Genomic DNA, 22688 nt, shown 5'->3' on the forward strand with positions numbered 1-22688 from the left:
GACATGGCTCAGATCCCATGTTGCTGTGGCTGTGGTGTAGACTGGCAGCTACAGCTCCGATTGGACCCCTAGCCTGGGAACCTCCATATGCCGTGAGTGCGGCCCTAGAAAGCAAAAAGCAAAAGCAAAACAGGCTACTCAGTGCTAAAGCCCAGAATTTGGCGGGTTATCGCCCATCACAGGCAGCGATGGGCCGGGGGGGGTGGTTCTTTTCCTGCCAGGGCAGAGCGTCTGATCCCCAAAGAGAAAGGGAAGGGGAAGGGGAAGGGGACAGCCAAGATGTGACCAAGTTCCTTCTTCCAAGGCCTTAAGCAGATAATCGATGGAGGCTGTTACTCCGCATGGAAGGAAACAACACTCCTCGGGTTTTTCTTCTTCTCTTAACACATTGAACGCAACCATTGAGCCTGTGATCAACCAGGTGTGTGTCTGAGCCTTGGGGGAGAGGAAAGCCCTGCTCCCTGCTTCCTGATGCAGCTTCTCAGAACTAACCACACCTCTTCTGCGGATCCCGAGACTGCTGGTGCCCCAGGAAACTCAGCCTCGGGTTAGAAGAATGCATCATTTACATTAAACTCCAAGGTCACTTTGTTCCTCGTCTATTTCTCACCCCACATTTATGTCCAGCTGTGTTGACCAATATTGTCTGTCAGGAGGTTTTGCCCATGAGGTCAAATAACATCATAAAATTATTCTAATAATAAAAAGCCAACAGTTATGCCCCAGATTTGAATATTAACACTTTCTCACTTTCAAATGCCAAAAGAAACATTAAATACAAATATTAAATGTTCTTGTATAACCAAAAGAATTAAAGTCCAGGGAGTTATCCTGTGGCACAGAGGGTTAAGGATCCAGCATTGTCATTGCCATGGCTCAGGTCACTGCTGTGGTGCAGGTTCGATCCCTGGCCCAAGAACTTCCACTTTCCTGCCTCCTTCCCCTCTCGGTTTCCTGCCTCAGAGCCAGGCCCTCGGGGTGCAGCATGATCAGGAGATTGGAGGACATGGAGGGAGGATGAAGCAGAGGTTAGGTCATTGAGCACCAGTTTGCTTATAGCCAGAGAATGGATTGTGCTATGGAAAGGAGACAAGCCATAATAAACACGATGGTGTTGGGTTGGAAGAGGAGGTGTTGGTGTGAATGTTCTTTTTTGTAGATATTGTTTTTTTTTTGTAGATATTGCGTTGGTCAGGATTTTCCAGGGAAAGAGAACCGGTGGGGTATGTCTGTGGAGAGAGAGATTTATGTGTGTGGAGATTTAAGGCCCCGGCTCCTGTGGTTATAGAGGCTGGCAAGGCTGCAATCTGAAGAGTAGGCCAACAAGCTGGAGACCCAGGGAAGAACTGATATTACAGCTCGAGTCTGAAGCCACTCTGCAGATAGAATTCCCTCTTCCTCTGGGGAATCTCAGTCTTTCTCAGAAAGCCTTCAACTGGTTGGATGAGGCCCACCCACTGTATGGAGAGTTATCTGCTTTACTCAGAGTCTGTTGATTTCAATGTTAACCTCACATGAAAAATACCTTCATGGCAACACCTATGCTGGTGTTCGACCAATCTCTGGATACTAGAAAAGGAAGTCAGACTCAACCCCTTCCCTTCCCCTGCAGTCTGCAAGTCTAAGGGAGGCCAGAGCTGGGAAAGTCAGGAGCTTTGATGGGTAAGGGTAAGCTGATTTGGGATTTGGGGGGTTGAGTTTTGATGGGGTTTTTTTCTTTCTTTTATTCAATGTTATTGTTATTGTCTAATAGTTTGGGGGTTTTGTTTGTTTGTTTTGGGTTTTTTTTTTTTTTTAAGAAAAAAAGCCATGCCACTTTCCTGAGAGTTCTGCTAAGAGGTTGAAACATGAGACAGATTTGAAAAGGTGGTGAAAAAAAAACAAAACCCTGCTTTCTGCTTGCCTCGTCTTGAGCCCGGCTCATCCAATAAACAGTAGTAGAACATCAGAAACATTCCTGGAGTTGAGCAGAAATGAATTCAATGTGTTTGGCCCTTATGATTTGTTTATGAAATGTCAAAGGTGAAACTTTTTGTTCTTCCAGTGAACTGTGGCCCTCCCTGCCCTGAAATCCACAGGGGCTGAGCGCATCCCAAAGGCAGGTTGGCCCCAGCGCTGCTGAGTGTGTGCAGCATCTCAGTGTGCTTCCTGGCGGGATTTTCAATGAACTCCCAAGGGTGCATTGTGTCATGTCATCAAGGAGATGGCCAGGCCAGGTTGTGGGAAGCATCTTTGTTTTGCTGTATTTAGGAGGAAAATAAATCCATCTGTTTCAGAACATAAAAATTAATGAGCAGGAGTTCCCGTCGTGGCGCAGTGGTTAACGAATCCGACTAGGAACCATGAGGTTGCGGGTTCGGTCCCTGCCCTTGCTCAGTGGGTTAACGATCCGGCGTTGCCGTGAGCTGTGGTGTAGGTTGCAGACTCGGCTCGGATCCCGCGTTGCTGTGGCTCTGGCATAGGCCGGTGGCTACAGCTCCGATTCGACCCCTAGCCTGGGAACCTCCATATGCCGCAGGAGCGGCCCAAGAAATAGCAACAACAACAACAACAACAACAACAACAAAGACAAAAGACAAAAAAAAAAAAAATTAATGAGCAAAAAAAACCAAAAAATAAACAATGGACTGAAGAAGAGGGTTTGTAAGACATGGAACGAGCCCAGCAGTGAGAGGCGGTGGACAGGGGAAGGATGTCAAGGCTTCCCAGAGCAGGCGACATCCATCTTTGGATGTCAAATAGCAACAGCAATAATAGATGCTAAGATGTAATACTTCCTGGGAGCTGATGGTGCTGTGGACACTGACCAAATTTGTTTACATGCATTATCTGATTTAATTCTCACAATTCCAATAATGTTACTATTTGTCCCACTTTACAGATGATAAAATTGGGACATAGGGGATTTAAGGAACTTGTTCAAGGTCACAAAGCTACTAAGTGACAGAGCTGGTCTGCAGACCCAGGCCAGCTTATTCTAATGCTACTCAGGAGATCGACAAGGAAGAGCTTCTTAGGCGGCCTAGAATTCCAAGTGCATGGAGACCTGTGGTCCCACGGTGCTTCTGAGAAGTTGCATTCTGAGCATCAGCACCAATAAAATGCCAGGTGGGCACATGTCAGGGGCCAGCGGCAGACTGTGAGGGGTGCTGTTTTGGCCATTGTGCCAAGAGGTTGGACGTTAGCCTGAGGGAGATGAGGAAAGATCACTTGGGCCGCAGTGTGGAGACTGGCTGGAGAGGACGAAAGAAGAGGCAGGAGGTGCGTTAAGGGCCGTTACAGTTGTCCAGGGGAACAAGACAAGGCCTGTGACCCTAAAGGGCCTTCCTGAGACAGACCCTACCCCCACACCCTCTGCCGTAGCTCCTCCCTAAAGTACCTGGATAACTGTCTGGGGCACACTTCCTGAGTTGTTTTACAGATGCGAGCCCCTCCACCAGGCAGAGGATGTTAACTACTTAATGACCATGAGCACATAGCTCCCAGGCCTCCTGATACCTAAGGAGGGGTCATGTTAACCCCTGTGACCCCGCCCTGTTACCTCCCCACCTGCCCACCTGAGAATTTTGCACAAGCTGATCACACACCCTCCCCTGGCCTTTAAAAAGGGAGTTCCCACTGTGGCTCAGCGGGTTGGAACCGGTATTCATGAGAATGTAGGTTCAATCCCTGGCCTCGCTCTGTGGATTAAGGATCCAGCGTTGCCATGAGCTGCGGTCTAGTTTATAGACGTTGTTCAGATCTGACATTGCTCTGGCTACGGCAAACCTCCATATGCCACAAGTGCAGCCCTAAAAAAATTTTTTTTTAATTAAAAAAAAAGTGAAAGGAAAAGACTAGATGGAAGAATAGATCTTCATCCACAACGCTCTCCTTTAAAATCACTCCATCAAACAGCTAATACTGTCCTATGGATTGTTCTGTTTTCACTCTTTTCAATTCTGCAGCCTATACATTTACTGATTTTTTTCATTAGTGCTGTGTAGACTGTCAGTGGTATGCTCTTCAGTGCTACCTCGATATATTCTTCTTCTTAGTCTGCTTGTATTCATCATGTAATATGAGAACAGTTTTAGTTTGTCAGTCTAACTCTTTGAAATATAGTATTAAGGAGTTCTTTTGTGGCCTGGTGCATTAAGGACCCAGTGTTGTCACCACTGTGGCTCAGGTTTACTGCTGTGATGCAGGTTCTGTCCCTGGCCTGGGAACTTCTGTATGCTGTGGGCACAGCCAAGAAAAGAAAAGAAATATAATATTAAGTATAATAGCAGATATGGTTAAGTTTTATTTTATTTCCTGTACATGTGTCTTAATGTATTAGGAACAAACAAATGGTAAAAGTAGAGTAATTCTTCCATAATTCCCAAAAGAGTCCAAAATGGACAAAATGTTTTTGCATGTCGGAGTTGAAACAGAGATTTTGATATGTTGGAAGTAAATAACGGCATCCGTTTTTAAAGCATTTTTCCTTGTTTTGGTTTTGTGATATACTTCTGCTGAGCAAGGACTGCAAATAGGCGAGGCTCTCAATGCCTAAAACAGGCTGTGAGGAAACGGTATTTCTTTTTTTCCACATCTCCGTTCCAAACCACTGAGGGAGTTTGCTGCACCATTGAGGTACACTTCCTTTTTTACATACTCAAAATTTTTGCAAGCTTCCTTTCTAGAGGTAGGACATTCATAGTCATGATATGGAGATACTCTTAGGGTTTACTCTTACTGGTATTGGTATTGGCATGGCTGATGCTGTTAGACGAAGACATGGTGGTTTGTCTTTAACAGGATAGCCCTGTGCTGCATCCATGATGCTTTAGCCTGTCGTTCAGTATACCTATAGTTATTTACTAAAGCCTGTGTGAAAGTTGCAAAAATAAAATAAGTTTATAAGGCCGGAGCTTAAATAATAAAACATGAAACGGTTTCTGCTGCTGCTAGCCTAGGGTCTGACTTTTAACACTGCTTTCCCCCCCACAGCAGTTCTTTGAGGCGGAAGACAAGAAGACATCTGTGCAGGACACAATGACTGCCAGGCTGAATCTCTTGTTAAGGAAACTGAGGGAGAAAGAAGAACTTATTAAGGAATTACGAGAAGAACTAGACCAATTTGAAGAACACGGATTTCAGAAAGTTGTAAGTGTCAAAGCAAAGAGTATTTCATTTTAGTACATGCAAATGAAGGTTCAGCTGTCTACAAGCTTGGGCTTGGGAGTAAAGGAACTACAGTGGATGTATCGGGGATATCTCTCCACAACCTAAGCCAGCCCATCCCTTTCCTTCTCAACAACATATTCCAAAAAACTTACAATAATGATAAATAGGAGCAGCTATTCTCAGTTTTTATTTACAATGGAAATAAAATAACCTATCTCCCACTGCAAACATTTCCCCAGACTAGAAGAGCATGTAAATAGTTTTCTGTTCTAATTCTGAAGCGTCCCACCCTTTTTTTCAGACCAGATCATTTGAAAGACACAAAACAGTCTCCAGTCAGAGGCTTCCAAGAAACCAGCTGGGAACAGGATGAACTTAAGTAGACAGGTCAAGAAGGAAAATTCTGAGGGTTTTCGCCCTATTCTCCCTGTTGCAGTGGGAGCCCGGAGCTGCTTTACTGTTGAGACAAGAGACCGTTGGGAACAAAAATGGGAAGAGAGAAAGCAGAAAGGAGAGCTTAGAGGCCCGACTCAGAGGTGAATTTTAAGGATCTGGAAAGTGTGGGCCCTGAGGGCAAGTTCATTTTCATCTCCAGTCAGCTCTGGGCTGCCAGCTGTCCCAGCCTACCAGCAGCCCAGACCTGCGCTTAGTACTGGGTTCTAAGAGCAAGACGTGGGTTGCCTGAGGAGGAGAGGCCAGCCGAGAGGCCAGAGGACTGCAGCCCATTGTCAACCATCAGGGCACCTCCTCATCTCACAGCTCAGTTTACAGGCTGGGAAGTGGAGACTTAGCCCTAGAACGCAGCAGGTAAATACATGCAGCAGGGAAAAGCTGAAGAGGTCGTGAGAGCAGAGGTCCAGCTGAGTCCAGAGGCCCATCTAAGGAGGTGGAGCTTTATCCTCAGTGTATAGTAAGAGTTAAAGATTGCAATGTAGATACATATATATATACATTATAAGAGGTTATGGTATTACAGAACATATGTATATCATTATATATTGTTGTAATTAATATTTTAAGACCTGTGTGTATGCATTAATGTTGACACATGCATTTATATGCATGGAAAAATTCTGAGACGTTATACAGCCATGTGTTAACATCAGGAAGAAACACTAGCAGGTCAATGGGCCTTTTAAGTGCAATCTATGGTTTATTAAGTCCTACACTAGTATTCTTATTTAAAACTACAAAATTAGAAAAGATAAGGAATTGAACTTGCACCACTCTAAAAGACTTTGCTTACTAACTGGTGAAGGAGTGCTTTGTTTAATCTGTTAGAATTCTCTATGTTCTAAAAAAAAAAAGCCCCAAACTGGAGCATCCTTTAAGCAATGGAGTATTAGTTATTGTCATAGATTAATGAATTGAATGTTTTTTCTTTTTACATGTTCTGATTGCCTTGGAGGAAGAGGCAATCCAGTTTTTGCATTTACTTGTCTTGGGTCTGCATTAACTCTTATTTTTTAGAAATACTTTAATAGAAAAGTCATAGTTTTGGAGTTCCCATCGTGGCTCAGTGGTTAACGAATCCGACTAGGAACCATAAGGTTGCCGGTTCGATCCCTGGCCTTACTCAGTTGGTTGAGAATCCTGCATTGCCGTGAGCTGTGGTGTAGGCTCGGATCCTGCGTTGCTGTGGCTCTGGCGTAGGCCGGAGGCTACAGCTCCGATTAGACTCCTAGCCTGGGAACCTCCATATGCCATGAGTGTGGCCCTGGAAAGCAAAAAAAAAGTCATAGTTTTGGCTTTTAATCCTATCTTGGCTAACAATATCCGGCATCGATTAGCAAGGCAATTTGGACCCATTTATTTCCCGTTTGTGAAATGGGAAGCGAGTCCTGCCTAGCCAGCAGTCAGGAAGATGCCTCTTGTATTGAATTGCTTTGAGTTCTCTGACAATAGACAAATTCTACTTATTATGAGGTAATGCACAAATCCTTATGACCACCCGGTTTTCATTCCATGAAATGCACGGTTGAGAACATCCCAATTTGGTAACTGAGTTCCTCTCAGTAAAACATGAGGCCTTTCCTGGCGTTTTTTACACCTCAGAACGTCCTCATCAGGTTCGCCAGTGGGTCTGGGCGTCCTGGGGAAGGAGGAAGGGGGTGGGGCTTCGTGAGGAGGTGGAGCAAGAAGTGGGAGGCCCCACCCCCGCTCTATAGGGAAGGTGTTCTCTGGCTCAGGGTGGCTTCCTGAAGACTTTGGTTGTTTCAGTGTAATTTGTCCCCATGACCATCACATCAGTATCTCTGTAAGCACTTAGGATATGAGGAAGCTGAGAAATTCCTGAATGACTGGGTGTATAGTGTCTCCCAACTCCTTAGAACCCCCACAAAATGCCAGACTGACTGAGGGCAATGCAGAGCCACGCTAGTGTACGTTTCAGGAGGGCGGCCATGAATGCTGCAAAAACAGATCGCGGGCTATATAAAAATAAACTAATGAAAAGTATTTTTAAAAAATCCTCCAAGGAGTTCCCGTCGTGGCGCAGTTAACAAATCCGACTAGGAACCATGAGGTTGCAGGTTCGATCCCTGGCCTTGCTCAGTGGGTTAAGGATCCGGCGTTGCCGTGAGCTGTGGTGTAGGTTGCAGACGCGGCTGGGATCCCGCGTTGCTGTGGCTCTGGCATAGGCCAGCGGCTACAGCTCTGATTCGACCCCTAGCCTGGGAACCTCCATATGCCGCAGGAATCGGCCCTAGAAAAGAAAAAAAAAAAAAAGAAATCCTCCAAGAACTCGCCTTTCTAGAACTCCAGGCCACTCGGGTTCTAGAAGATATATATTATACCCTTTTAAATTTGAAATTTCATCTGGTACAACTGCTCCCTCTAGTGGTGTAAAGAACCTGAGCCACCAAGTCCCGAAAAGTAGATTTGGAAAACCAAATTTGGAGAAGCAGTTAGACAATTTCAAAGTAGCAATGGGAATAACTTGCAAAAAACTTGAATTAAGCACATTGTGTAAACAGTAAGGGATCACTCTAGTTTGTTCTTATTCATAGTCCAATTACATAAACCTCTTTATAGTTAATAGGTAGTCATAATCTCTCACCAGAACCGTTTTAGAGAGAAATCTGAGAATGTGATAGGAAAGAGAAAGTTTAATAAACAGCTAGTTTAACTTATATTTGTGGCAAAACAGAAGTCAGAAAAAGGAAGCTCTTCAAGTTACAGAAGCCTCATCTTTCCCGGTCAGAACATCCTTCATGTTGAATTTTCCCTGAGAGCAAGTACATTCAAGGGCCAAATGTCTTTTCAGGTTCTGTAAAAACCCTCAGTGACCTGAGTGTACAACTGCTGTAGTTGTCAGGTTGCCATGCTGATACGTGGGCTTGAGGATTGCTGACAGAGCTAGCCTGTCAGGGTGTGTGTGTGTGTGTGTGCGCACGCGCATGTGTGTCCATGTGCCCTCGCACATGCATAGGTGCTTTCACTGCAATTGGAGTTGCTGTTTTGAAAGACTCTTTCATTTTTCTTTCTTACCCCAACATGGATGAGCTATGCAACCAGCCCCACCACCACTCCTCGCCAATAGGTGAACATCACTGCAAGTTGCTGATAGTTCTGAAACAGAGCTGTCATTCAAGAGTGGCAGCTCTGCAGGGCTGCACTGCCCCAGTGTGTCGCTTTCCTGGTTGTCACTCACTTGGGAAAGCACCTGCTCTTCTCTGTGACTATCTCGCAGCATGGGCATGCACCAGCCGCCCACTCCACCCCCAGCATCCAATTGAGATGTCCAAGTACTGTACATGGAGTCTGCGGGATCGAGAGGCGGACGTGGCAGACAGGAGACTGCTGGGAAGACGCATGTGGTGCCCCAAACAGTGCCTCTCAGACTTTATTATGTCTATGGATCACCTGCAGCTCTGGTTGAGATACAGATTCTGACAGTAGGTCTGGGCTGAGGCCAGAGATTCTGCATTTTCAAAAAGCTCCCAGGTTAATGCTGAGACCACATTTGAGGCAGCAGGGCTCTAGAGTACACCTGTTTTTAGAAATGATTCTTTCAAGACCCAGTTTGGAATTCTGAAACCTGGGGACAGGGATCCTCTACTTCTTGTGACTACTCACAAGAGAAATAGCACGTAAACCACCCCCCGAAGTCCTACATGATAGACGAACTCTAAACTGGCAAGTTACTTTCTAAAGTTAAAATTCCAGAGGGATCATAGATGACGCACAAGCCACCTTAGACCATCATGTGCCTTTAAGTAGCTTTAACTAGTTAAGCACCTTTTAATGATCTCCATCCTTCTTAACTTTGGTTTATGCATGCAGTTTGTTTTAAAGACGTCTCATGGCTTAAGCGAGCCAAAGCTAGTGGTGTGGGCAGATGGTAGAAGGAACACCACCACAAAACCTGCCACTCAGAGTGTAACAGATGACTGCAGCCGCCCAGAACTATCCCTTTGTTCATTTTGCTAATGAGTGTCCTCATTGCTGTGGGAATCTGAATAGTTAATTACTTGCAGTTCCTGCAGCTGACAGATGGTGGGGACAGAGCTAAAGGTTAACCTCTCAGGAACAGGGGCTGTCGGTGGATTAGTGGAGGAAGAGAAGAAAAAAAAAAAAAAAAAAAGCCCTGAGTTGGATGTGTTTCCTTGTTTCCTGCTTTTCTGCGAGGTTTTTAGAAAATCCATTTAGGTGTTCACAGCTACCATGGTACATTTTACACTTCATCTGAGTAATTCAAATAGTTCTTGTTTAGTTTACAGTAATGGGTGCTCACGTAATCCACTGTGGATGTTCCTTTTCTGCCACTGTTAGGGAATGTATGCTTAAGCCTATTAAGGCAAACATTGTTTTTAAAAAGACTTTCTTAGTCTATAAGTACATGCTGTGATGTTCTCAAATTGAACTATGTGGGACAAAAACTAATGCCTGGGAGTCTTTATTAAGAAAACAATGTTGTTTATTAACTCTTGGATATGTTGGCTCTCATTAATTGGAGTGAATTGGGCTTAAATCATTTAAATGGAACAGTGAATCAAGATTGTGAAGATTTATATTGAGGCTCAGTGCAAAATTTAACAAAGTTATTTTAAATCTTAACTCTGCCATAACTAATTTCATTAATAAGTCACTTGTTTTTTTGAGGCTTTATTCATGTACCGTAAAATGTTGTAACCACTTATTTTTCTTTTGACCACAGAAGAGAGCATTTTAATAATTTACTTGAGGTATCTCTAAAGTGAAAATAAAAGTATAGTTTCGAAAGGACATGAGTGGTATTGGGTGGAAGGATTTTGTTTTTGAGAGATGACTTTATTCTTGTGTATTTACAGTTGTGGCATTGCTATGAAAAGATAGGTTGTAATTCATCTGAAGATTAAAGTTCAAAAGTATTTCTAGTGTCTATATTAATTTCGAAGACAGGCAGGCATACAGACCCTTCCGTCTCCTTTAGAGTAATAATATAATGACTTTCAAACATGCTTTTTAATATTTTGGGATTACAGGATCAGATTAATATTTTACCGTCATGAAGTATAAAGTTCTGCACCACATTCTCCAATTCACTGTGTTGTAATTTTTTTTTTAAAAAAAGTGCAGCAGTAAAATCTAGACAGCCATAAGCAAGCATATTCAGATGTTTTCAATAGCTTTGAAACAGACAAGAAGAAGAAAAGAAGAGGAGCTGTCCCAATAAGCTTCTATTGCGTAAGAAAAAGCCTCTCCCATAATGGACATGGCAAGATTTAAACAAAAGACGCACATAATAAAAATGTAAATGAGTTTGCTTTACTAAAACTATAACTTTAAAGTCTTTTGTTGTAAGTTATCCTGAAACCTTCTTACAAGGTAATCACTGTTTGCATAGAGATTTAAACCGAAGTCTTCAATAGCATTAAACGCCTGCACAGTCCCCGTGTGACAGGCATGCAAAGCCATGTTAATGTTCAGAATATGAATTGCCTCTGGGTGGCTCCTCCACCAAGCAGAAAACCAACTGTGTGGATATCCGTGTGCCTGATGGACTCCATGCGGCTCCCAGCCTGCACACGTCACCACTTTGACATGTGATGTGCTCCTCATGACACTGGCAGCACTGACACTGGGAAATGCCACAAAGGCAACAAGCCCCCCTCCTTCGCCATGCACTTTGCCACCCCCTGGCGCTGCCCATCCCCGGTCTCCCCAGCCTGCCTAGTTACGGGCGGACAGCACTTCAGACACACACAGAGGGAAGTGTGGGTGGAGGGGCCCCAGCTGCCTCCCTGGACACAGGCTCCATAATGAATTGACCTGAATGATGAGGGCACACAAACAGTATGATATGCATTATTCCTGTCAATAAACTGTCCCCATGTGCTGTGGTCTTTGTACAGAATGTACTGCAGCCTTTCTTCCAGCAAGCTCTATTTAGTCTCCTTCCTTTTTACTATTCATATTATAAGTGTGTAATAGAATTCAGAAAATTATATGATAGCCCTTCTGTATCTGTATTGTCTTGTGTTGCATATGTAAATCCTTGGCTTCCCGCTAAGAAATATGGAATTCTCCATCTTTTAGGACTCTTTTATCAAAGACACCTGCCCTCTAAGAGCAACTCTAGAAAGGGAAAATTTGGAGTACAAAATGGAAAATGAGAGACTGCTTCAAGTCATTTCAGAACTCGAAGAAGAAATCAAACTCAATCTAAAAGAAAATTCAATATTAGGTAACATTTTAAAGTCATTTTTGAGAAAACTCCACACACTGGGCGCTTCATAACATTCATAGCCATGCTTGTCTTTTCCAAACGTTATGTTTGTTTGGTTTCATTTCAAAGATCAGTTTGACAGCTATTTTTTATTTTCATTCTTTTTGTGGGACAGAAATTGGACTACTCACCTAGCCATGGGTGTTTTTTAAGCCAAGTATTGGCCCTGGGAAAAAAAAAAAAGTGTTCTGTATCACTTAGAAATAGATAGAAACTTGTGCTGATTTTGTTTCATGTGTTTAATCAATTATTTAAAATGTATAACATTTTAATATTTAAGTGTTTATACTGGAGTGTGCTTTGTGGCAAAACAGAGTTGGCCTGTGCTACTACTATTTCAGTTTTCGGTACAAATTTTAAGTAGCAATTTCCATCTGTATATTTTACACCTCCATTTTTCCATACCACAAACATTGGTAAACCTTGCATTTAAAGCCCCAGAATTCGATTGCTTTGAAGTAGTTGCACGAACTGCTGTCTTTGTATTTACGTTAGTTATAAATGTTGCCCTTTATCTGTAGTATGAAAAGCCATGAGTAGGCAATAAAAATTTTACAGCAAAACATTGATAAAATCAGATAGGGAACAGTATTCCTTGAATGGGAGATTATACCATGGCAGTGTAGTTTCCTTTCTCTTCTGACATGCTATGTAATGCTTTCTCAGGTTTGGGTAGTTCTTACTGAGTCCTAAAGTGCCACCTGCTAAAGCAGTTTGTATTGGCTGTGACTAACAGCAAAAATGTCCCTTGCTAGCCTCGATGAAAAGCTTTCAGCCCTCAGCCACACTTGGATCTTGAACTTAGTTCTTAATCCCTATCTGACCAGCCGTCTGAACAGCAGGAAGAAGGCTGTGAATGTCAAGGGCAGTTGTGAAGGTCATAGTCCTGCTAGGACTTGCGTCCACCAGGCCTGCCAGCGGTGTACAGCCTGCCCTGAAGCAGGCAGCTTGAATACAGGGGCATAAGCTTGTAATTTCATGGTTGGCCTCTCTCTTCTTTTGTTTACAGAAGATGAAATTATAAGTCTGAAAGAGACAGCCGAAAAGGATCATAAAACCATTCAAAAGGTACTGTAACTTTTTTACATTGATGAATGACTCTTTTAAATGGAAATATCAGCATAATTGGTGAAATAACACTTGTGCCCCCCTTGTCTTGGGATGTAGAGAAAAGTCAATTTCTATATTTAGTCTCTCTTATTATTTGGGTAGGGTCTCTAGTAATGAAAAAAGATTCCATCCTGAAAATGAATTCATGTTTTCTTTTATGGGGCATAACTGAGTGTCTACCTTGTTGATTGTAAGGAATTGAAAAATCCTGTGGGGAAAAAAACAACAACAACAACAAAAAACTACAAAAAAAAAAAAAAAAAAACAGGGGAGTTCCTGTCGTGGCGCAGCGGAAATGAATCCATCTAGGAACCATGAAGTTGCGGGTTCGATCGCTGGCCTTGCTCAAGGATCCAGCGTTGCTGTGAGCTGTGGTGTAGGTCGCAGACGTGGCTCCGATCCTGGGTTGCTGTGGCTCTGGCTTAGGCCGGCAGCTGTAGCTGTAGACCCCTAGCCTGGGAACCTCCACATGGCAGGGATGCAGCCCTAAAAAGCAAAAAAAAAAAAAAGAAAAATAGAAAAAAGAAAAAAAAAGAAAAATCCTGTGACACAGGGAGGCCAGAGATGTGCTTGTGGAAAAGAAGATTAAAAATGAGCAGTCTTGTTTTCAGGTCAGATGCTGGTTTATGTTCATTTTTCTGTGTATCGGTGAACTGGGTTCATGTAACCCAAGAAATCTGTATTTAGAGCAGGGAATTTTTTGGTATCATGAAGATCAGGATTTCCGGGTGCATCTGATGCCACAGGACCATGGCGGTTCCTGCCTCCACACCCAGGTCAGGTGCTCCTGCTTTGTGCTTTCTTAGCCCTCAAAACTCTTTTCTGCGGTGGTCAATCTGCCTGGCTGGCTGAAGGCCCCACAACCCAGGGACAGCACTTTCTATTGATATATTCCTAGCACTCAGCACAATGCCTGGCACACCAATAAAAATACTCTTTGATTCATAGAATGAGAATATAGAGTTCACAAAATTTACAAGTAAAAAACATGGATTTACACCCTCAAATTATTCCAAATAAACATACATGTTTTCCACTAACTGGATTGAGTATCAATTTTTAATGAAAATTATCATTGGATAAAATTAAAAATTCAATTCCTCCATCACACTAGCCTCATATCCAAAGTTCATGCAACTCAGTTTAGATTCAGATTTCAACCTAACTTTGCAGTTCCGGGTATTCTTAGGTTTTAGATAAAATTAACTTTTGAGAACTATTCTTTTTTTTCTTTTTAGGGCTGCACCTGCAGCATATGGAGGTTCCCAAGCTAGGGGTCGAATCAGAGCTGCATCTGCAACCTACACCACACAACTCACGGCAATGCTGAATCCTTAACCCACTGAGCGAGACCAGGGATCGAACCTGCGTCCTCATGGATGCTAGTCAGATTCGTTTCCACTGAGCCACAATGGGAACTTCTAGAACTATTTTTTTGAAGAATCGCATACCATAATGGGTTAGAGCTGGGAGATGTTTTCTGTCATTGCTGAGTCCATCACAGGTGTTCACAATATGATGGCATTTTCTTGTGCTTCACCTGTTTCCAATGGTGAAGATGTGAATGCCATTCCTTAGTATTTTTAAAAATTTTATTGATGTATATAGTTGGCTTACAATGTTGTGTTCATTTCTGCTGTACAGCAAAGTGATTCATATATATATATATTCTTTTTCATATTCTTTTCCATTACGGTTTATCCCAGGATATTGAATATAGTTCCCTATGCTTTACAGAAGGACCTTGTTGTTTATCCATCCTAAATATATACTAGTTTGCATCTGCTAAACCCAGACTCCCAATCCTGCTCGTGTCCACCACCATCTCCCCCTTGGCAACCACCGGTCTGTTCTCTATGTCTGTGAGTCTGTTTCTGTCAAATGCCTTTCTTACAGAGATAACAAGAGTCTGTGAACAGACAAGTGTCACTTACTTGGCATCAAGGTCTAAGGTTAAGAATGAAATCTCAGCTTCCTAGTTTCACTTAACGACCTGCAAAAGCATCATCTCGGTCTATGTAAATGTTTCTAAAGCTAATCAATCTGTATGATCACTGATAAAGATGAATTGGGAAAGCCTCCTTCTCTGGGAGGAGTTCAAAGAAATTAAAGCAAAAAGTTTCACCATTAAGCCATCAGTTCGAAAGAAGCAGCTGCATTGAGTGGCTGGTTGTACCCTGTGTAAGCTCAAGTATTTCAGTTAAATGTTTTCTTAGCTTTCTAGATGTGCACTGCCCAGTGGTAACCACTAGCCACATGCAGCTGTTGAGCCCTAGTGCAACTGAGAAACTTAATTATAAATTAGATATAATTTTCATTTTTAAATTTAAATATAAAAGTACTGATATGTTTGTTTCAGTTATTGAAAAACCTTTATGTATATTTTGAATAACTTGAGTATGTGAATCCACTTTTTTTAATTTGTAAATTTTACAAAATCTAAATGCAGACCAAATGTTTCCCATGAAATTTTAGCCCCCCAAATTCGGATGCACTTTAAGTGAAAAACACAGGATTTCCAAGACTTAGGTACAGTAAGAAATGTGAAATATCTCAGTAATAATTTTTAATATTGATTATTACACATTGAAATGATGATATTTTGAATATATCTATTGGGATAAATACATACAATATATTATTAAGATTAATTTCACCTGTTTCTTTTTCCTTTTTATCAAGGCTACTATAAAGTTCAAAATTATATATATATGACTCATTATATTTTTATTCAACAACTCTGTTTTAGACAAATATAGCAAATCCCTAGTTTGATCACATTTTTTTATCCTCTTTTTTTTCTTTACATGCACTGGACCTCCACACAGCTGTTGAGTATAGACACAATTTGGTATGGAGCAGGAAAAATCTGGAACTCTGGGTTCCTGTTCCATTTCAGATACCATGGCAGCTAGGGCCAGTTCCTTACCTTCCTTCTTCTTGAGTCTCACAGGCTTATTGTGTGAGGATAAGCTAATGGATAAGATACCGTATGTCGAAGTGCTTTGGGAATTGGAAAGCAGATCAGGAGACATTGAACAAAATGAGATTTGACATTTACTGGTTCATTTCCAATATCCTTCACTAAATCAATTAATTCAGCAATGTTTGTTAGTTGCCTTTTAGTGCCAGGCACTGCCGACATACAAAAATTTTATACACATACATCATACATCACACACACACACACACACACACACACACACACACAGCCTTGCTGTGGAGATAAGCATGGGGGGGAGAGACAAAAGCCATAGGGCAATGTGATCAAGACCTGTAATGGAAGCATGTGTGTAGAGAAGAGATGCCTGGCTTTCCCTGGGAGGTTCTAGAAAGGCTTCACAAACAGTTCCACACCTACGTCACGCTCCTTCACTGGAACTGATTTTCCCAGGAGGGTGGGAGGGTGGAAGAGCTGCATGCGGAGTGTGAGTGTGTGAGGCGTAAGATAGGTGTGGAGGTCTGAGATTCTGGGTGGCTAGAGCAGAAGGTGGAGTCTGGTGGGGCGACTTGAGGAGAGATTGTGTTGGGGCAGGAAGTGGGGGGGAGTCTGGAGTGTTAGCAAGGAGCAAAGAGAAAACAAGAATGGAAAGGGGCAGCTCAGAAGCCTCTGAATAAGCCACATGTTTCCCTTTTCAGCCCTGGGCGCAATTGAAAACACGTTGAAAATGGACTGAATTTGAGTAGGCTGACCTCTTGCCGTCTGCCTGGGCTAAGCACCCTCAGTTGTGGAATTCAGGCATTTATATGTTTAAGCTTCAATAATCTAATGACAGTGGAATCTGTGTTCCAGCTGAGGCTGCGGTATGAATTTCCTTCTGAGAGGGAACGGATCGGTAGAGCTTGCAGCCCAGGTATGACCAGTGTCATGATGCTTCGCAGCGTCAGCTGCTGTGGGAGCAGGTGTGGGGGCACCCAGCCTGGATTGTAAGAGGTCAGGGAAGGTCGGAAGAAGGTCACCAAGCCGACTCCCATAAGAGAGGTTGAGTTAGCCAGGAAAAGGTGAAGAGAGGGTGAGAAGAACAGGAGAAAGGGGAGGGCATGTGACTTGCTGTGACTGGAGGACGCGTGGGAACAAGGGGTGTCCAGAAGCAGGGCATATTGTGGCAGATTGTTATTCACACCAAGGGGTTTGAGCTGCCTTCTGAGTGCAAGGCAAGCCGTGAACATTGAGGCAGGACTGGATTCATGTTTCAGGAAAAAGATGAATGGGAGGAAGGAAAATCCAGAGCCAGAGAGACAAAAGATTTCTTTTATAAACCAAGGAAAATGTAAAGTTCTGAACACAGAAAGGCCAGTGACATCGGGGATGAAAAGGGTGGATGAATTGAAGAGATGATTGGGCAATAAATGCTGTGGTCTTTTGATAAAGGCGAAGGCGGGAGAGGTAAGGGACAGAGAAGTGAAGGCTGGTGAACATTCAAAAGCTGAGCAGGAGGAAAGCAGGAGAGAGCGGATTTCACAGAAGCCAAGCAAGGGAGTCTCAAGAAGGAAGGGTCATTCACTGTGTCCAGTGCTGCCCAGAGGCCAGGTGTGCAAAGGCTAAAAAGAGAAGATTGGACGATTCGCTTTGGCCACTAAAATGACCCTGGTAATGCCTGAAGGTCCTTTTACTGGAACATGGAAACAGTTGAGAAAGAAGGTGATTACAGATGTGGAGACGGTAAGCACAGGATACTGTCTAGAAGTGTGGCTGCGGATGGCCAGGGAGATGCCAGGGAGTAGATGGAGGAGGACACGGGGTTGAGGAAGGAATTTTTTTAAGGTGAAACTAGTGTATTTTTAAATGACGTCGGTGGGAAGAAGAGTGAGAGGGTAGATGTACGAGGTCATTGATGAGAGAGTCTAAGGAGGCAGGAAGGGTTAGGGCCAGTGGCCTTGGTGTTTGCCAGTGATTGACACCCAGTGAAAACTTGAGAACCCTTCAGACCGAGGTGTAATGACTCAACACAAAAGCTTTTCCTTTCCTTCCACTCCTCATTCCCTGATTTTCTCTAAACTTTTCACAACTTCACCTACACCAGCATCCACCTTTCTGAGGCTCACGTGTAACCAGAACTCACTGTTCCCAGCCCTGCTTGGGGACTGGTCCTGTGCTATTGGAGACAAGCCAGTCCAGTCCTTTAGGTGACACAGCAAGAAGCACTTTGCTGTTCTGATGCTATTTTCTCTGCCTTTCTCTTTAATTTGTTGAACTTCTGCACATCCTTCAAGACCCTTGTCAAATGGCACCAGGTATAGCAGATCTTGTTATAATTACAGTTGCCAGGTTCTGTGGGTTTTTATGACTTTGTTGTGGTTGTTGTTGTTGTTGTTGTTGTTTTTGCTTTTTAGGGCTGCACCTGCAGCATATGGAGATTCCCAGGCTAGGGGTTGAATCGGAGCTGCAGCTGCCAGCCACAGCCACAGCCACAGCAATGCCAGGTCTAAGTCATATCTGCGACCTACACCACAGCTCATGGCAACACCAAATCCTTAACCCCTGAGCGAGCCCGGGGATCAAACCTGCATCTGCATGGATATTACTTGGGTTCATTACCACTGAGCCACAATAGGAACTCCTTTGATGCTTTTTGATTAGTAGAAGATTGGACTTACTACCTTTTTTCTTGTGTATTCCAGTCAGTTTTTCCCATTGCTGTCCTACCATACTGTAGATGCTCCAGGGAAGGGATCTGTTCTACTTTATTCATATCTTCACAGCTGAACAAAGTCCCTGGCATCTAAAAGGTGTCCCATACACATTTATTAAATTAATGAATATTTGAATTAATTGAATTGAATGGATGTCAAAACCAAGGGTTGAATTTTGTCAGTGTATGTACCACATGCAAATGGTAAACAATCATTTAAAATACTGAAGCAGGAGTTCCTGCCGTGGCTGAGTGGAAACAAATCTGACTAGTACCCATGAGGACGCAGGTTCAATCCCTAGCCTCACTCAGTGGATTAAAGATCTGACGTTGCCACGAGCTATTGTGTAAGTTCGCAGACGAGGCTTGGATCTGGTGTTGCTATGGCTGTGGTGTAGGCCAGTGGCTACAGCTCCGATTCAACCCCATAGCCTGGGAACTTCCATATGCCGTGGTGCAGCCCTAAAAAGACAAAATAAACAAATAAAATAAAATACTGAGGCAAGTCAAGTTAGTACTAAGGTATTGCAGTATGTGAATATTTTCAACTGGTATGAGCATGACCTGATATGCATATAAATATACTACCAAAACCTAAAATAAGAGCAATAGTTTGTATAAAGAGTCAAGCAAAATTGCTCTTTTTGGTAGATTAGGACTTGCTTTATTACATATTGATGTCACATTTGGGGGAGGGCGTGTGAGAAAGTTTGTAAATAAATTGGCATTTTCTGTACGTGTTTTGCTTGCTTATATAATAAAATATAATAATTATATAAGAATATTATTATTATAGGATAATTTAAGGACATTTAATTTTTGCTTTGATCATGTTGGATCTGTTTTTCTCACATTTAGAATCAGAATGTTTCACTAAATTTCACTGAGGCGGCATCTTAGGTGTTCTGTTTTTACCTTTAATCAAATGTAATATTCTTCTCTTTCAGCTAATTGGTGGTAGAGACAAATTAATATATGAGCTTGAGTTTGAAAAATCATTAGTTCAAGAAATGGTAAGAGGGTTTACATTACTTCTTAATAAATTTGAATCTGGGAATGTAATCATGAAAGTTAAAAACTTTATTTGTGATTACTTGTTGTGAACTGCTCCTTTCACCTTTATGGATAACCTGAATTCATGCATAATTAGAAACATTTTTAATGATTGTTTTAAAGAAAACAGTTTGAGTAGCACTGTAATAAATATGCTAGCTATGTAGAAGAGTCTTGTACAAGAAATAGTATTACAATTTAAAGCAGTGTACAAAATTTTTGTATTCGAGGGATTAAAAAAACAAATATGAGAGCCCAATATTTTGAAGGATCGGCTATTTTAGTTACAAATTGCCATAAGTGACAACAGAAAAGAGCCCAGCCAGATATTTTGGCATTCTGTGTTAGTCTCATAAGAAAACACTGCCTTTTTATGTTCTTTTAAGAGAACTTTCCAGACGGCTGGTCTTTTATTTTATCAGTTGACTACCCACCCACCCCCAGCCTCCCCCACCTCACCCCCCGCCCAGCTTATGGTGTTGTATTTTGGCTTTCAACTGATCACCACTAGTATGTCTTTGTTACAGTAAACTGACTGTGTTTATTATAATCAAAAATAAAACACAGCTTGACTTGCGCACTAAATGTGCTTGAAAAGAATATGATACTGTTTAGAAGAGAAAAGGTTGTTCATAGGAAATCAACACCACTTCAGATATTGAAACGTTCCCTTTTTTACAGCTTGTCACACTTTGTGCCAAGTCATGACTGTTTCCCCAACTCGGTTTTGTTACTCGCAGCACCATGTGTTTTGGGTGCCTTGTCATAGAAATTAATGCAAAACAATGCTCTGGGACTACAATAAAGCCTTCTATGAAGCCAACTTGGGAATGCAGGCAAGGAAAAAAGTTACGGTCAGCTCTCCGCAGAAGCCCTGTGTTAACAAATGTGTTACTTTGAGCTCTTTACTTTTAAAAACCAGGTGTATAAAAATCGTCTCCATGATTTGCGTATCCTTGGTCGATTTCTTCTGCCCCACCCCCATCCTCTTCTGTCACTGTGGTGCCACCACCCCCCTCCCTGACCCCCGAGTCCAGGACTTGCTTCTGAAAACAAACAACTCAGTGTGCACATTGGCATTAAAATGGAGAGTGTTTTTATAGAGTGGGAAGCGAATGTCACACTATCAGTTTGTTAGCAGTATTAGAGGGGAAGTTAAACCACTCCACCAGGGAATTTGTGCCTCCGCTAGGAACAGACCCCACAATTTTTTGAATTAATTTGCCTCTTTATTTGAACTGTAAGCGCTTAACGGGTGCTATTATATTGCCCACGGGGGACCAATCCTGTTTTATTTTGTCGTTTAGAAGTTTAGAAGTTGAGCACCAGGCTTGTTGCCAAGCAGCAAGGTCTTGCATCGCAAACCTCACAGCAGCACAAGAGCCCTCAGGACTCTCCAAACTGGTTTGGGGGTTCATCTTTTCAGTAGAGGGTCTGTCCTTAAGGTTATTCTTATGACGGGGTTTCCATGCCCTGCCTTTGGGCACAACAAGATCACTGCTTGGCCCCATCTCCCCGCACCGAGGGATGCTGTTACTCGTTCGGAGGGAGGCTGGCTTTGTGGCTGGGCTTTCTTTGTTCCTATGGTGCTTTCTTCCAGAAATGGAGATCTGGGATTGGGACCAGCCGATGGAGTGAGGAGAAGGGGGAGTTGACCGGAGTCATTTTGTAAAAATTAAGACTGTCTCACCTGAAGGGTTTTTGTTCCATGCTTGACTATTACTGTTTCTCAATACAGTTTATTTTCTGGCCTATGAGGAGCCTAGTTTAAAAAGAGCTTGTAGTAAAAAGGCAGGAACAGTAAGTACAGGTAGGCAATAAAGTATGGAGCCACGTGTCCTCGGATTGGCTCTAGGAGAGACATGCGAGATGCTGTTGAATCTTGCTGCGATTCCTACCCTGAGGGGCTTTCATTTCTCTTTTTTTTTTCTTGTAAAATTGAGATATAATTGCCACATAACATTATATTAGTTTCAGGTACACAGCATCATGATTTTTTTTAACTGAAGTCTAGTTGATTTATAATGTTGTGTTAGTTTCAGGTGTACAGCGAAAGGATTTTTATATATGTATAAATACATATGTGTAGATTCTTTTTCGATTCTCTTCCCCTAGATTATTACAAAATATTGAGTATAGTTCCCTGTGCAATATGGTAGGTCCTCAGTGGCTATCTATTTTATATATAGTAGTGCGTGCAGAGCATAATGATTTGATATGTGTCTATTGCAAAATGATCAACACAATAAATCTAGTTAGTTGCTATTCATCACCACACAAAGTTACACAATTTTTTTTCTTGTGATGAGAACTTTTAAGATTCATTCTCTTGGCACCTTTCAAATATACAATACAGTGTTGTTAACTACAGCCACGGTGCTGTACACTCCATCTCCAGAATGTATTTATCTTATAACTGGAAGTTTATACCTTTTGACCACTTTTACCCATTTTGCCCACCCCTCTACTCCTGCCTCAGGCAACTACCAGTCTGTTCTCTGTCTCTGTGTATTTGGTTTTTTTCTTGTTATTTTTGTTTTTTAAGATTCCACACGTAAGTGGTAGCATACAGTATTTGTCTTTCTCTGTCTGACTTACCTCACTTAGCATAATGCCCTCCAAGTCCATCCATATCTCAAATGGCAAGGGCTTTTTAGGGCCACACCTGTGGCATGTGAAAGTTCCTAGGCTAGGGGTTAATTGGAGCCACAGCAACCTGGAATCCTAGCCTCATCTGCCGTCTACACTACAGCTCACTGTAACACAGATTCTTAACCCACTGGGCAAGGCCAGGAATTGAACCCGCATTCTTGTGGATACTAGTCAGGTTTGTAACTCACTGAGCCACAACAGGAACTCGTGCCTTTTTTTATGTTTGGATAATATTCTGTGTATAGATATACCACATCTTCTTTATCCATTCATCCACTGATGGACTCTTAAGTTGCTTCCATGTCATGGCTGTTGTAAGTAATGGTTCGGTAAACATGGTACATATTTATCTTTTCAAGTTAGTATTTTGATTCCTTTGG

At 42.4% G+C, this 22688-nt stretch overlaps 1 protein-coding gene across 3 annotated transcripts in view; it reads left to right on the top strand.

The window, feature by feature from the left end:
* C10H10orf67 (chromosome 10 C10orf67 homolog) overlaps window positions 1-22688 on the top strand; it is a 128971-nt gene that overhangs the window by 51100 nt on the left and 55183 nt on the right. For all 3 annotated transcript variants that reach the window (XR_001299311.2, XR_001299314.2, XM_013980259.2), the window contains exons 5-8: window positions 4975-5130; window positions 11671-11818; window positions 12870-12928; window positions 19551-19616. Coding sequence is in view for 1 of the 3 variants with exons in the window: in XM_013980259.2 (XP_013835713.1) it covers window positions 4975-5130; window positions 11671-11818; window positions 12870-12928; window positions 19551-19616 (429 nt within the window). In the remaining 2 variants the exon portion in view is untranslated. The remainder of the gene's footprint in view (window positions 1-4974; window positions 5131-11670; window positions 11819-12869; window positions 12929-19550; window positions 19617-22688) is intronic.

The sequence above is a fragment of the Sus scrofa genome, chromosome 10 (genome assembly GCF_000003025.6).
Source record: "Sus scrofa isolate TJ Tabasco breed Duroc chromosome 10, Sscrofa11.1, whole genome shotgun sequence".
NCBI lineage: Eukaryota > Metazoa > Chordata > Mammalia > Artiodactyla > Suidae > Sus > Sus scrofa.